The sequence below is a fragment of the Anolis sagrei genome, chromosome 2 (genome assembly GCF_037176765.1).
Source record: "Anolis sagrei isolate rAnoSag1 chromosome 2, rAnoSag1.mat, whole genome shotgun sequence".
NCBI lineage: Eukaryota > Metazoa > Chordata > Lepidosauria > Squamata > Dactyloidae > Anolis > Anolis sagrei.
The window spans coordinates 124,170,683-124,183,953 of record NC_090022.1 but is presented as its reverse complement, the minus strand read 5'-3'; the positions used below and the strand labels follow the sequence as shown (position 1 = coordinate 124,183,953).

General features: G+C 37.4%; 1 protein-coding gene across 1 annotated transcript in view; it reads right to left on the bottom strand.

Moving 5' to 3' along the window:
- The window catches only part of COX10 (cytochrome c oxidase assembly factor heme A:farnesyltransferase COX10), a 111,176-nt gene that overhangs the window by 5,829 nt on the left and 92,076 nt on the right, over positions 1 to 13,271 (bottom strand). Inside the window, exon 6 of the mRNA XM_060764521.2 lies at positions 7,279 to 7,511. Coding sequence (XP_060620504.2) covers positions 7,279 to 7,511 — 233 coding nt within the window. The remainder of the gene's footprint in view (positions 1 to 7,278; positions 7,512 to 13,271) is intronic.

Sequence of the window (13,271 nt, the reverse complement as noted above, 5' to 3'; positions counted from 1 at the left end):
TCTCAGCTCTGAGAAGCTAAAAGAACTCACAACAGGCAATCAATAGAGAAAAGGAAGGTAGCAGCAAAGCTAAACAGGGAGCATTCTCCCTCCATTCAGTACAGTGATATATGCTATGAGAGTTTCAGGAGGAGAAGAAGATGAGGATGTTGTGTTCAAACTTTTGGGGAAAAGTGACTTTTGGGAAAGAATTTGAACGAAGTAAAAAAGCTGCATGATACAAATGGGAGAATGAGGGAGGCAGGATGTAGTCCTTTCAGAGAGAAGAACTTAGGATGGGTAAGACTGAAAATGAAAGAGCAAAGGGTCTGGGCAAGGAAATAGAAGGGGGAGAAACAACGTAAGTGTGGATGACAAGGTGACAAGGGTTCATGTGTAATCAAGGAGTAGGACTACAAAGTCCTCCTTAAATATGAAAGGGGCAAAGGATGACAAGAAATGTGGTGAGAATAAGGCCAAGGCAGGTAAAATCAGAGCCAGAATGGTCAATAATGACACAAGAGAAAGGACATGGTATAACAAGCAGAAATTAAACTGTTTGACTGCGATACAGCAGCACAGCATTCTTTTAATTAATACAATGTAAGTAAAGTTATTTTCAGTTTTTGTAACCAATTAAAGACAAAAACACATTTAAACACATTAAAATACTCTTTAAAAACACTCTAAATCAGGCAATCCTAGAATCCAGTTTGAAACCACTGAAACAGCTCTAATTTAGGGATGGGTGAGGCATATCAAGCTTGATTTTTCACAGGCTCTTGTTTTCCTACTTCTCAGTCTCTCATTTTTGCACTAGATTGAGAATTATCCATGGCACAGGGAAGGAACTCACATATGTTCATATAGCTTTTGAAGTCTAATTATGTGTGGGCTCAGAAAGTGAGCATTTACTGAGTTCCTGGAGAATCTAATGAACTTCCCACCATCCTTGGCTTAAGCCTACTCACCTTTCTAGCTATCACTCTGGTTCCCCCTACTGGGTAATTTGTAACCCTGATATAGGAGATGGGGTGAACTGGAGCAGCTGTCCCATACGGGGAGTTGAATATTCTTTCTTTAGAAGCTGAAAGCACTAGGAACTTAACACAGCTGTGTGCAGTGTAGATGACAAAACAGTTATTGACTGAGCTCTGAGGGTGATTGCATCAGTTTCTCAAATGCCCCAGTGGCAGAAAACTATTGCTTTTGTGTCTGAAGAGAAAGCAGGGTGGGCAACAGAGAAAATAATCGACTGACTTTAAATTTAAAACAGCTGCCTATTAGCACTGCCCATCTGTCTTCTTCATATTAATTATATGAAGACTATGGTCCTCTGCCTTTGTGTCCTAGTCATCTGCATCAATGATATATCTGCCCTTCTTCCAGACTGAGCAAGAAACTTCTTGGAACATCTCCTTCTTGAAGAGGAAGAAAGTCTCAATGTTTGGTTAAGTTCCATCTCTGCTCAAACTCTACTTATTTTTCCATAACTGGGAAAATTTCTTTACAGGCAGAGAGGATTTGCCCTCTTCTTTGAAACCACTGAGCTACATGTTTTGCCTGTAGGCTATTTAAAGCATGATCTAATTCATAAAAAAATCATTTGAAGGACAACAAAGTTCAGTACCACTGATTCAGAACAAAGTGAGGTCCTCTCTTTATGACTCCCCTTCCGGGCAGACAAGGGCCGTACAAAAGAGGAGGGCCATATGCAATTGTCTCTCCCTTCTCCCTTCACTGTTTTGTTGCTAAACCCATCCATCTGCCAAATGTCACTCGCTGATAAAAACTGCCCAGTTTAAAATCCCCCATTGTAAATAGATGTTGGCTGACATAATTAATGTCTACCTTCCAACCCAATTTGAATTACAAAGTCTAGGCAATCTGAAAATAAGCCTCAGCCTGATTACCATTGGTACCATACACAGGCTGTCTATAAATTCCATAGCCCCAGGAATTATTTAAATTTTCAGAAAATGAATGAAAATCAGGACAAGATGTATTTCAGTAAAACAGAAGGCAGAAGTGGGGCATCTGAGATAAACTAAACAGTCTCTTGAGATAAACATTCTTGGGAGCAATAATACCAATGGCTCCAGGCCATTGTGGGTCTCTAATGTCTGCTACATTTGCAAGGCTGTTATCTGCTCTGCCACCACCACCTACCCAGAGTAAATCCCCTTAACTGATAAAGCATATTATGGCAAAGACCTCTGATTGTCACTTTTAGTAAACTGGGTGGTTTGGAATTGGATGCATTCTCACTGAGTTGCTATGTCTACAATCGCAAGAGCGCATTTCAGCAGTTGGGAGCTAGACACTATTTTCCAAGGATACAAGGATCTACTGCCTTCAGAAGAAATTGTGGCATCAACAAGGCAAGTTTGAGCAATTGTGGTTACAGTTATTCTTTTTTCTTTAAAATATTAACCTTGTTATTTGTAATTGTCTGTCTTTCTGACGGATCTAAAGTAATAAAGGATGGGTAAGATATTGTTACACAAAATTACAAACTGGCCATAATCCCACTGATCATGTAGTGAAGCATACACAGCTCACTACCTAAGCAGTCATGTTTTCCCAGTGGTGGTCATCACTATGCAGTGCAAAGCAGTGGATGATCCATTATTTGTTTGTCACTGGAGTTTTATGGTTCAGTGGTATTTAATAGATTTCATCCAGATGAGTATAATGAAATAAATGGGAATAAAGTTAGCCTTAACCGACTTAATCACCATTATATAATGTGTTGGATCCACTCTTAGAATAGATTCATTAAAATGACATAGGGGAATACTGCTGGCTCAGATAACTGTGAGATTAAAATAATAAAGTTTTATCAGGAATATAATGTTTTCCACCAAGAGACAAGTCATAGCTACAGCCTGATGACAGCCTGCCACGAATGATAATGTACACAAGGATCCCAAAGTCAAAGAAGAAAATATGTCTTCTAATAAAACTACTGAAATGAAGCAACTCAGCTAAAAGAGATCAATATAAATAATATGCTTCTTTGCACTGTTTGGGGAAGGAAAGTGTTTTGATATAGAATTTAGCAGTTTGCAAAGTGGCAGAGAAAAATCAGAATTGTAAAAGCATGGGAAAGAAGAAAACTGTATGTAACTGTTGATAGTTGTGATGAATAGGAAAATTATAGTATTTGTTTTAAACATGTCTAAATTTACTTTTATTCAAAAAGGGTCTCCTGCAAAATTGCCACTGAATGTTCAAGTCTGCCTCCCTGCTGTAATTAGAAGAAATGTAGATGTATTTCACTGTTTGAAGTGACATTCCGATTCCCAAGATTTCGCTTCAGCTACTCCATGTCAGACTAGAGGCTAATTATTTCCTCTGAAGCACAATCTTAATAGTACACAGCTGGAAACCTTTTCATTAGGAATAACTAATACTGGGAGGTGAATTACAGGAGCAGTTAATTCTGGGCATTATTGAAATGTAATATTTTTCAAAACCAGAATTGATTTCTATACCTCAAATATCCTGTACTTGTTCTCAAGAAATGGAAAATGTTATCACAAATAGTTTTTAAAATGTCCAACATCACATACAATGAGACTCTGGTATCTTTCCCTCAATTGATCCAAATGATACCCCACTCTTCGGAGAAGATTTTTTGCCAGGAGAAGAAGACATAGCAAGAAGAGTGAAGCTGGATACCCATGATATCTGTTATTCTAGCAGAGGGACACTACTGAGTTGGGAAGGTAACAGAAAAAACACTCGAGTGATTCCATGCTGACTAAGAATATGCACTTTTCTTACAGTGCCTTCACCATAACCCTCATAATAATTCACAAAATTTAATTTTATTAAGTGTTAACATGAGGTTCTTGAAACATTCACTGTTAACTGAAGGGCCACATGAAAATCATTTCTGTAAATGAACCCAGATCTGGTGGCAGTAAGGGGCAAAACCTTCATGTCAAACATGGACCCAACACACAGAGCTGTGTATTGCCTTGTATGAAATCTTTTAGTATTTTATGGTATACAGCAGTGGTTCTCAACCTGTGGGTAAATGTTTTGGCCTGCAACTCCCAGAAATCCCAGCCAATTTACCAACTATTAGATGTTCTGGGAAATGAAGGCCAAAACATCTGGGGACCCACAGGTTGAGAACCACTGGTATATAGCTTCATATGTGAGATAAATGGACAATTTGCAGATTATATGCAATTGTGTGAGTATCTTATCACTGGGTGCTCAGACTGAGCCACTTTGAATTTACTTCTTTGTATCCCAAACAGTTCCAGTAGTTCTATTTTTGTTCATTGTTTTCACGCAGCAGCTCTTTCAAAATCACACAGATTACTGCTGAGTTTGCACTAGCTGTTAAAGTAGAAATTTAGGCTGCTGATACTTCAAAATCTAAGTCCATTATACAACAGCAGGAAAGATATGTATTGACATCTACTGGCAGAGACCCTCAAGCAGCCCATAAGAAACATGCTGAGACAGGATACTGAATTAACTGGGAATTACTTGAGCATCTTATAGATAGACTTTTTATGCTGATAATTGTTGTTTACATTTTAATCCCCCCCCCCCCCCAATGTTTGTTCCAGGATAAAAAATGGCAATCTCCTTCGGTAGAAGTAGATTTCTAGGCTAAAGTATATAGAAAATGGGTCTACAAAACAAAGCAAAACCTCCTCATTACAAAATAGCTTTCCTTTTGTTAGTGTAGTTTGTATTTTTATTAACTTAGTTCTTTATATATTTCTAAACTAATCTTACTCCATTCTCAAGAATACAGCAGTATTGGGTTATGCTTGTACTGTCCATCTGGCTAGAAGGAATAATGGTTGACCAGTCACAATTTACTTGCATTTTCAGGTCTATTGAAACTGATTATAGTTTGAACCACAAATTGCAAGAAGCTGAGTCAGCTTCTCCATAATAAAGTTATGATATTATTATATATGGGTTCATTTTATTTCCCTTTATTATTAACAACTGTAATAAGAGTATATGATTTTTAAAATTAACATTTTAAATACAGTTGTGTAATAATACGATGAAATATATGTGCATCATTCCATCACACTTTTACTTTCCAGCTTCTCTACAACTGTCAAAAATGCATACTGTTTTTCTGGTGGCATCTCCATCTATTACCTAAATGTGACCCATTCACAATTTCCTTGACTTCTGATCAGCTTCTCTTACTTTCTCTGACCAGTTTCCATTGCCCTGACTTTCCAAAGACAAGCAACTTAAATGTGAGTAAATTACTCAGAAAGCCTTCTCAATTCAAATTTTGTTTCAATAATGCATTTTCAGGGTGCTTATCAGCAAGCCATGATATTCTCAGTCTCTCTCTCTCTCTCTCTCTCTCTCTCTCTCTCCTAAAACATTTCCTATATGAAGTGTAAGAATACTGGCTGCTGCTTACAGAGCTCTTAATATCATGGGGATAATATCTATGAAGCATTTTGAAAACAAACACTAAATATTACTGCAAAGAGATCTTTTAGCACCTTAGAAACTAACTCAGAGAACCAAGTTGGTAGTATAAGCTTTTGCAGACTAATTTCTCAAATGTATTACACCTGAGGAAGTAAACTTAGTCTATGAAAATCTATGCAACTAACTTCATTCTCTCAATTACTCCAAAAATTGGATATGTTTCTAAATCAATTCTTATTGTCTCTTTTGTGAGAGACAACAGTATACTGCCAGAATACCAGAAGCTGTTGCAAGCAAAGGAAATATTTAACCTCGGGTCTCTGTAAAAATGATAAAATGCATTTTCTTTGGGCATTTCTCATAGATTCTTTATTCCATCTCATGTTTAAGATTTTCTTTTTGAAAAGGAAAAATAAAATAATTGTGGGTGAGATCAAAGTGTTTGGAGATTTCAAAACTGTACTTGACTGTTCTGAATTCATTTAAGATGAAATGTACCATAACCTATTCATAGGTTGTCTATATAAGATAATATTATGAATTATTATAACTGGATAGTATTGGCTTCTTGTGTTTCTTAACTGCTTTCCTCTAAACCTAGTGATTTATGACAGCTTCCAAATCCCTGTACAGACTAAAATAGCTTCCATTTTAAAGATGCATTTCCAGGATGTCCTACTCTTTTGACAAGAGAAACAAATCCAATTTAGAAGAGAAAGAATACATCCATGAAATACTAGCAGACATAAGCTGACGGGAAACTGAACTGCATGACTAGCGAGGATTATATGCACAAACTAACTATTGGTAAGAGTATTTCTCCTTACCTTCACTGAGTCGTGCATTTCTCAGTCATGGAAACTGCTGACAGAGTCAGTTTTTAAAACAGAAACTTAAAGTTATTCTACAGGTGACTAATAACAGCTTCAAAATGCTGCTGTAATTTCTATTATAACCATTCATGATAAAAGCAATGACCCTGCACACCATCAACGGAAACATGACCAGTTGAATCCACCCACCATGAACGGAAGAGGTCCATATTTTGTTTCACAAAGTAGAATTCCTTCAGGATTTTCTGTCTATGAGACAGTTTTTACAGTTGTGGTAAACACTCAAGGCAGGAGCTGATAAAATAAACACAATCTGACCACACTGGTGACTTTGGCCGACTGTTCCCCACCCATCCTGTGAAAGTAGGAGGGAGTGTTGAGAGTAAAATATTGCCCAAAATAAAGGGCCATTTGCCCAAAATGAACAGCTTTATCATCATGCTGTTTGTGTGTGCATGTGGGATACTTATAGGTTCCTTCCCGCTAAGAAAAAGCTTACTTCTTAGCAACCTTCTAAAGATGTTCTTCCCAGCCATCTGATACTTCTTCAAGTGGTATTGCAAATTCTTTCTTTTTCTTCTATCACCTAAAGCCAGGTTACTCAGTCAATTATGAAACGTTACAGGATTCCCAATACATGGCTTAGAGCACATGAAAAAGTGCAGGGGACAAACTCTCCTTATTCCTACAAGAAGGTGTGAAGAAAAACTATATCCTGTTTTCCAACTTCCTGTCTCACTCTTGCTTCCTTCCAGAACCACAAAAATCTGTCTGTCTGTCTGTCTGTCTGTCTATCTATCTATCTATCTATCTATCTATCTATCTATCTATCTATCACAAGAGAAAACAAATCTTGAAAGAATGTGAAAAGAGATACTATTTCTCAAAGGTATTGACAGTGAGAACTGACTGCAGCCCACTATTTTTGGATCAGTAAAATATTTTTGACCAATCTCCTAAGAATGATAAAACAAATAATTATGCATATTGATTTACTCCCAGATCAAATGGACTTGGGTGTTATGCTCACCTGCATCCAGACTGCCGGTGGCTGCTGTCCATCCCATGACTGGGGGTATAGCACCGACCACAGCTCCGACCCATGTGTTGACAATGCTAATTCTCTTCAGTGGTGTGTAACAGCATGTGTATAGGGCAATGTTGAGGGCTCCCAGAGCTCCAGTAAGAGGATTTACACCAAGAGTCAGCAAGGCTATTCCTGGTACTGCACAGGAGATGGCAAATGAGACAGCAAGGAGAGGACTGTTAAGAAAAAAACAACAGAGAGAGTGAAGATGTCATTAGGATTCAAAACTAATTTCTACTGTCATTATATTTTGCCATATAGCACAGATGCATAAGGCTTATGGGTTCCTGTTTAACAATGGCAACAACAAAGTAAAGGTTATTTTTGGGACCATATGTCTACAGCTGTATTCAGGCAGTAACTAATTATTAGGAAGGGGAAAGTACTATAAATCCCACACTGGACTCATTTCATTTATCTTCTGACTTTTAAGGGGGAGGTTGGGAAACTATGTAGGGATGGAAGGTGGCAGTATGTACAGTATACATTAAATGTATCAAAGTTAACCGTTCATCCAGAAAAACAACCATTCTAAGACATAGCCTTGTTTACGACCTAGTTTTTATTGGTGAAGGAAATCTACCCATACATCATCCCAGTTTTAATTATAATATGTGATGCATTACACAGACATCTATGTATTCAGAATGTACAGCTGTGATGAAACAGAATTAATGTATCTAAATCCTATACGCTTAAACTATGGATTTCTCTAATGTTCCAGCTTTGGCTATATCAATTCTTGACAGTAGGGAAGAAACTATTTTTAATAAAACATCTAAATGTTTGGTGTGGATTTTTATAGCCCCACACAGACCAATCACCTTATAATGCTTTATATAGAACTGCAAAATAAGCCTAAGCTTGGATGTCCACAAATCTTGTTAGAATGCTGAGAAGGAATAAATGTCTGCCTTCAATTTAACTTTTAATTAAATGGACCAAGCCAACAATTTGATAAGCTGGAACATGATTTTACCAGCTTTATAAACCCAATTGTGGACTTTGCTGAATTAATTTGGTAGAATGAAATGTTAATCATAATTTTTCTTACAAGCCTCTGAGCCAAGAAAGTTGTTTGTATGACTATATGCGATTTTCAACGAGCTCATCCAAATGCGGAACATACAAGATTTGGCCCTAAATTCATACAACAATGCTAACTACTAAGTGACAGAGTTTTATTATGTGGTAGAACTTTATCATGACATCATTTGAAAATGAAGGTCACTCAGTACCTTTTATCTCAGTTTTGAGTTGAGTTGCCTCCAAGATCTATATGAATAGTAAAGGTAGGTTTTCTCTCCCTGCACTGAATGGACTTAGGAAAAGGAAGAGAATCAATCTAGTAGGGGAAGAAGAGAGAGCCAGGCTGTTGGAATACTACTTCAAGATGGTTTTACAAGTTATCTGTTGCATAAGCATTATATAGTATATATTGTAACAATGAATAAAGAAACAGAACTGCAAAAGAAAACACCAGCGTAAGTTTTTAAAGCACTTCTCTCAACTGCCCTACTAGTGTATTATTATTTATTTATGTATCATTAGTAATACTACTGTTATTTATGATGTGGGTTGGCTATAAGGTGTTTTGTTCACCTTTCAATATTCATGTGGTAAAATGGCTCCAAAGATCATATGCTTTGAAAAGTACAATATGAATGGGTTCCTGAGTTAATACATACAACACAATAGCTATTGTGTGTTATCCAAAGATCATATACCACAAAGACAACTGATTATGAGCTGAAACCACTGGATTATTTTTTTTAAAAAAAACACCATTACCCCAATTCCAAAGAGTTTCACAGTATCACACAAAGTCTTGGCTAGCGTGCTAGTACAGTAGTGTCAAAATCAGGACCACTGTTGGTTTATGCCCAGAGGCTACATACAGGATAGAAAAAGTTATGTAAGGCCGTGTCCTAACTTTTAAACTATAAATCTCAACATAAATTAGAGGTGTGCAACTGTGGCAAGTCTGGGGGTAATACTGATGCCCTAAGAACACCAAAAGGACAACATGGACTACCAAAAATAAAACATAGAAACCAAAGTGGTCAGAAGTTCATGCCAGCTTTTCGAAAGTGTGTACTTAGTGTCAAGGAGGCCTTGCAACCTAGTCACAAGATATACTGTTGCACCTGGAGGCTTTCAGGTATAATCATTCACCCTGTTTTTGGTAAGAAAAAGGTCAAAAAACATTCCTGGACGCCATACATTGCCTAATGGCCACAATTTGTCTACCCTTGCTTTAATATTCATGGAAGCCAACATGCATAAGAGAAATACACCCAAAATATTATTACTCATTCATAAAAAGATGAATAGGTTAATTATGAAAAATAAAGAAGCACAAGTGATGCTATCATCAGTGACTAGAAATGTTTTTTATTGGCTCCAGGCTCTTTCATACAAAGTCAAATAGGAAAAATTATTCAAGTCTTCTGATAATTTGTTTGGCAAAAACAGAAGTGTTGTGGGAAGAGACTACCATGCGTTGCATTGGGGCTTTTGGAAAGCCACTAATGCCTTGCGCAACATAGACTTCAAATCATCTGCCATTCTTTTCTGCTGCTAGTATTACATCAGTAATACTAGCAAGTTTGCTGCATTTGCTTTTTGGTGGCTCACTGGAAATGTGTGGCCTCATGCACACATGTCCTTCAGATATGTTCACATTCCAGAAAAGTTGTAAGAGCCCGAGAAGTGAATATATTAGCAGTTCATAGTTCTGGGTACTTATGGGCGAGGGAATGACTTTGGTCCACCACAAAGCTGGTGCCATTTCAGAGAGTATGTTAGCATTGCCAATAGTGAAAGACTGCTGGGATGTTAAGTTGTAAAGTTTAGGGAAATATTTGTGGCATTCAGCAATGTACTAAACCCAGCATGGTATAGTAAGTAAACAGGGCTTGTACCAGAGATTTAGCGTTCAAATTGCTGCTTATTGGATAGTCCTAGGAAAATTTTCTAACCTAAGTTACTCACATTAAGGATACTAAAAGGACAATATGGGATAATTCTATGTATACTACTTTGAGATCTTGGGAGGCATGATAGAACATCAATGTAAGCTACAACTGGTACTGCCAGACTGAAGATCACTCTAGTTTCTTTGTTTTTCATCTAGGTGGAATCTCAGGGCCTACAAATTATAAAGCAAACTGTCTACAAGGGATGGATATAAAATGAACATTTTGTTATCCACTGGCACTAATTCTGCCTATAAAGGGAGACATCTTCTTTTGCACAGCTGCCACGAATATGAATTCTAACATGTTCTGCTAAAGGTAAACATCAAAATGTGAGTTAGGATTCAGTAGCATACTGCTCTCAGAGATTATCTTCAGAGCTTAGTAATATTAGGTAATGAACCATGACAATTAGACTGGACACCCACCCAGCTGGAAACTTAATGAGGCTCTAGGAGCTTTCTTGCTCGCTTAATGTATTTTATAGAAACACAAACAGCATAACAAAGACACAGCAATTTTCTTTCAGAAGCTATATGGTGTTACACGTAGAAAATGTCAAAACACAAACTTGTAATGGTTTTCCTGACCTAAATTATGACAAAAAATCTACACTGTATACAAGACATACATGTAGCATGTTCTGTTATGGTGAAAAAATCCATTAGGAAACCATTGTTTCTCAGCTCAGGCATTGTTTATTGTATTGTCTACTGCAGAAATGTTACTTCAAAAATAGATGTTTCTCTAGCTCTCCTTCACTATCCTCCAAACACCAATGCTGCTAACAACCTTAAACTATATGGAGCATAAGGAGCAAAAGCAAGGGCTGGACAAGTGTAAAAAGTATTTGAGAAAATAAGGATCAGTCTGAGGCTTTGTTAATTGAGGTATGCTTGTATTTATGTACATTCTGAGACATATTTTCTTTACAATCTATATTCTTCATTTTTATGGCATAGTGAAAAATGTTTCAATGCCCAGAGATGGCCACTTACCCTGGCTCGATAGGCAGCAATGGATTGCTTATGTGATCATCTGCTATATAGAACCAGGAAAGTCTGTGCCATTGCAACTGGTATAAAAATACATTAATTGCATTTTCACAATTCAAAGTCTGTTCAATGAAGGACTAACTGCATGTCATGGAAAACCAGTATTCTTAAGTTATGGTAATATAAGATTATTCTGAAGCAAACACAACTACTTAGCTATAGCAGTCCTGACTCATATTTACTAATTCTTGGTATCACTGAACATACTCCAGTGGCCACCATGTGCAAATATACTTTGTTATTGCAAAAGGTGATTCACAGGCGAAGTGCTAATATTAAAAGCTGTTTATGCAGGGAAGATGTAATACTCAGAGCATGCTTTCTACATGGAAAAGGTATCTACATTTTGAATATAAAGAAGCTGCTTCTTGCATAGGCTCTATTTAAATAAACTCCAGAAGTAAGTTTATTTAGTGTCCAATGTCTGTAGGACAGAAAAAGAAGAAGAGAGTTTCCTCTTGGAAATTCAACACCGTCACACTGTAAAGACTACTTGTGTGACAGTGACAGACTCCATAGGGTACAATATGTTCCATTTCTCTCAGCATAACATCTGCTCTGTTGACAAGGTGCAAGCAGGTTTTTCTGTCTGCAGACATAGCTCCAGACCTGATGATCCAGCTGGTGTGTTCTGTCTGCTGCTGCTGCTGATTATACTGTTACAACAAAGGTATAATCAGAAGCTATGGGAGCACTCCAATGAGGCATGGATAAGATATATTCTGTATACATGAAGAACTGTGCTTTAAGACAAAAGGGAATCAAAGTCATCTTATAGCCATAAAGGAAGCAAACATGCAAAGCTGCTTGTCTCAGGCACTCCCCTGAACTACCTCCATTTGCCCCCAGAGTGCTCAAGGCCACATACCTGCTTCCTGGTGAAAACAGAAAATAGTATTACTGGTATTTCAAAAAACAGGCTATCTAAATGCATTTTTCCACAATGTCTGTGCTTGAGCTCTTCAGTAAGCTAATGGCTCGTCAAAACACGGCATATGCCAATCTATGTTAATCTATCCTCATTTTTAAAAACAAAGCAAGGATGAACAGTTGAAAACTGTTCTGCAGTATTCAGGCATTTTGCAAGACCACAGCAATGTCAAGTGGCTACCTTTAGGAAGGAATTTCTCTGCTGGGGCAGTTGAAGCAAAGAAGTACTATTTCAGAAAGTAAATTAGGAAGACTTGCTATTGGCCACACAATATGGTCCATTTCCAACTGCAGAGGCTCCACAAAGTCTGACTTACACTGGAACTTTATTTATGCCACTGAATTTCATTTCAAACAAATTAATAAAAATCATGAAGGGCAAGGTATATCACAAAATGTGTTACCACTGAGATTTGCCATTCCACATTTTTTCATGTTTCCACTTTAGTATAACTATTTCCACTTAAGATACAGATCTTCTATTTGTTCTTTTTAATCACTGCAACACTATGGCAACAATGAAACAAAAAATTGCCTGGTTCAAGAAAGAAAGTTTTTTGCAACACCTAGAGCCTAAATTGGGGGAGGGGGAGAGGGTTGGGGAAAAGAAATGTCATAGATTTTGGTACCTCCTTTGCTCTTAAAGAAAATGTTATGGTCCTATAAGGAATACATATATGTAACATGTTAACTGGGACTCACTAAAAGCTTGCTGGAGAAGAAACGCCTGAGTGGCCTGAATAATCGAAGAGCTTTCTCAGTATAAAGCTCAGTGACATTTGTCACCCATAATGTTTAACCTCATGCCACCAATGGAGTAAATGCTGATATTCTGTGCATTTAGCTCAACTATCCACTGACATCTTCTCCCACTCCCCAAAATTGTCTGTCAGGCTGGAGGAGAGCCACTCAAGGATAGTTTTGGTAAGCAACCATCAAACACCCATTTCCTGCCTAATTGCTATGCATTCAT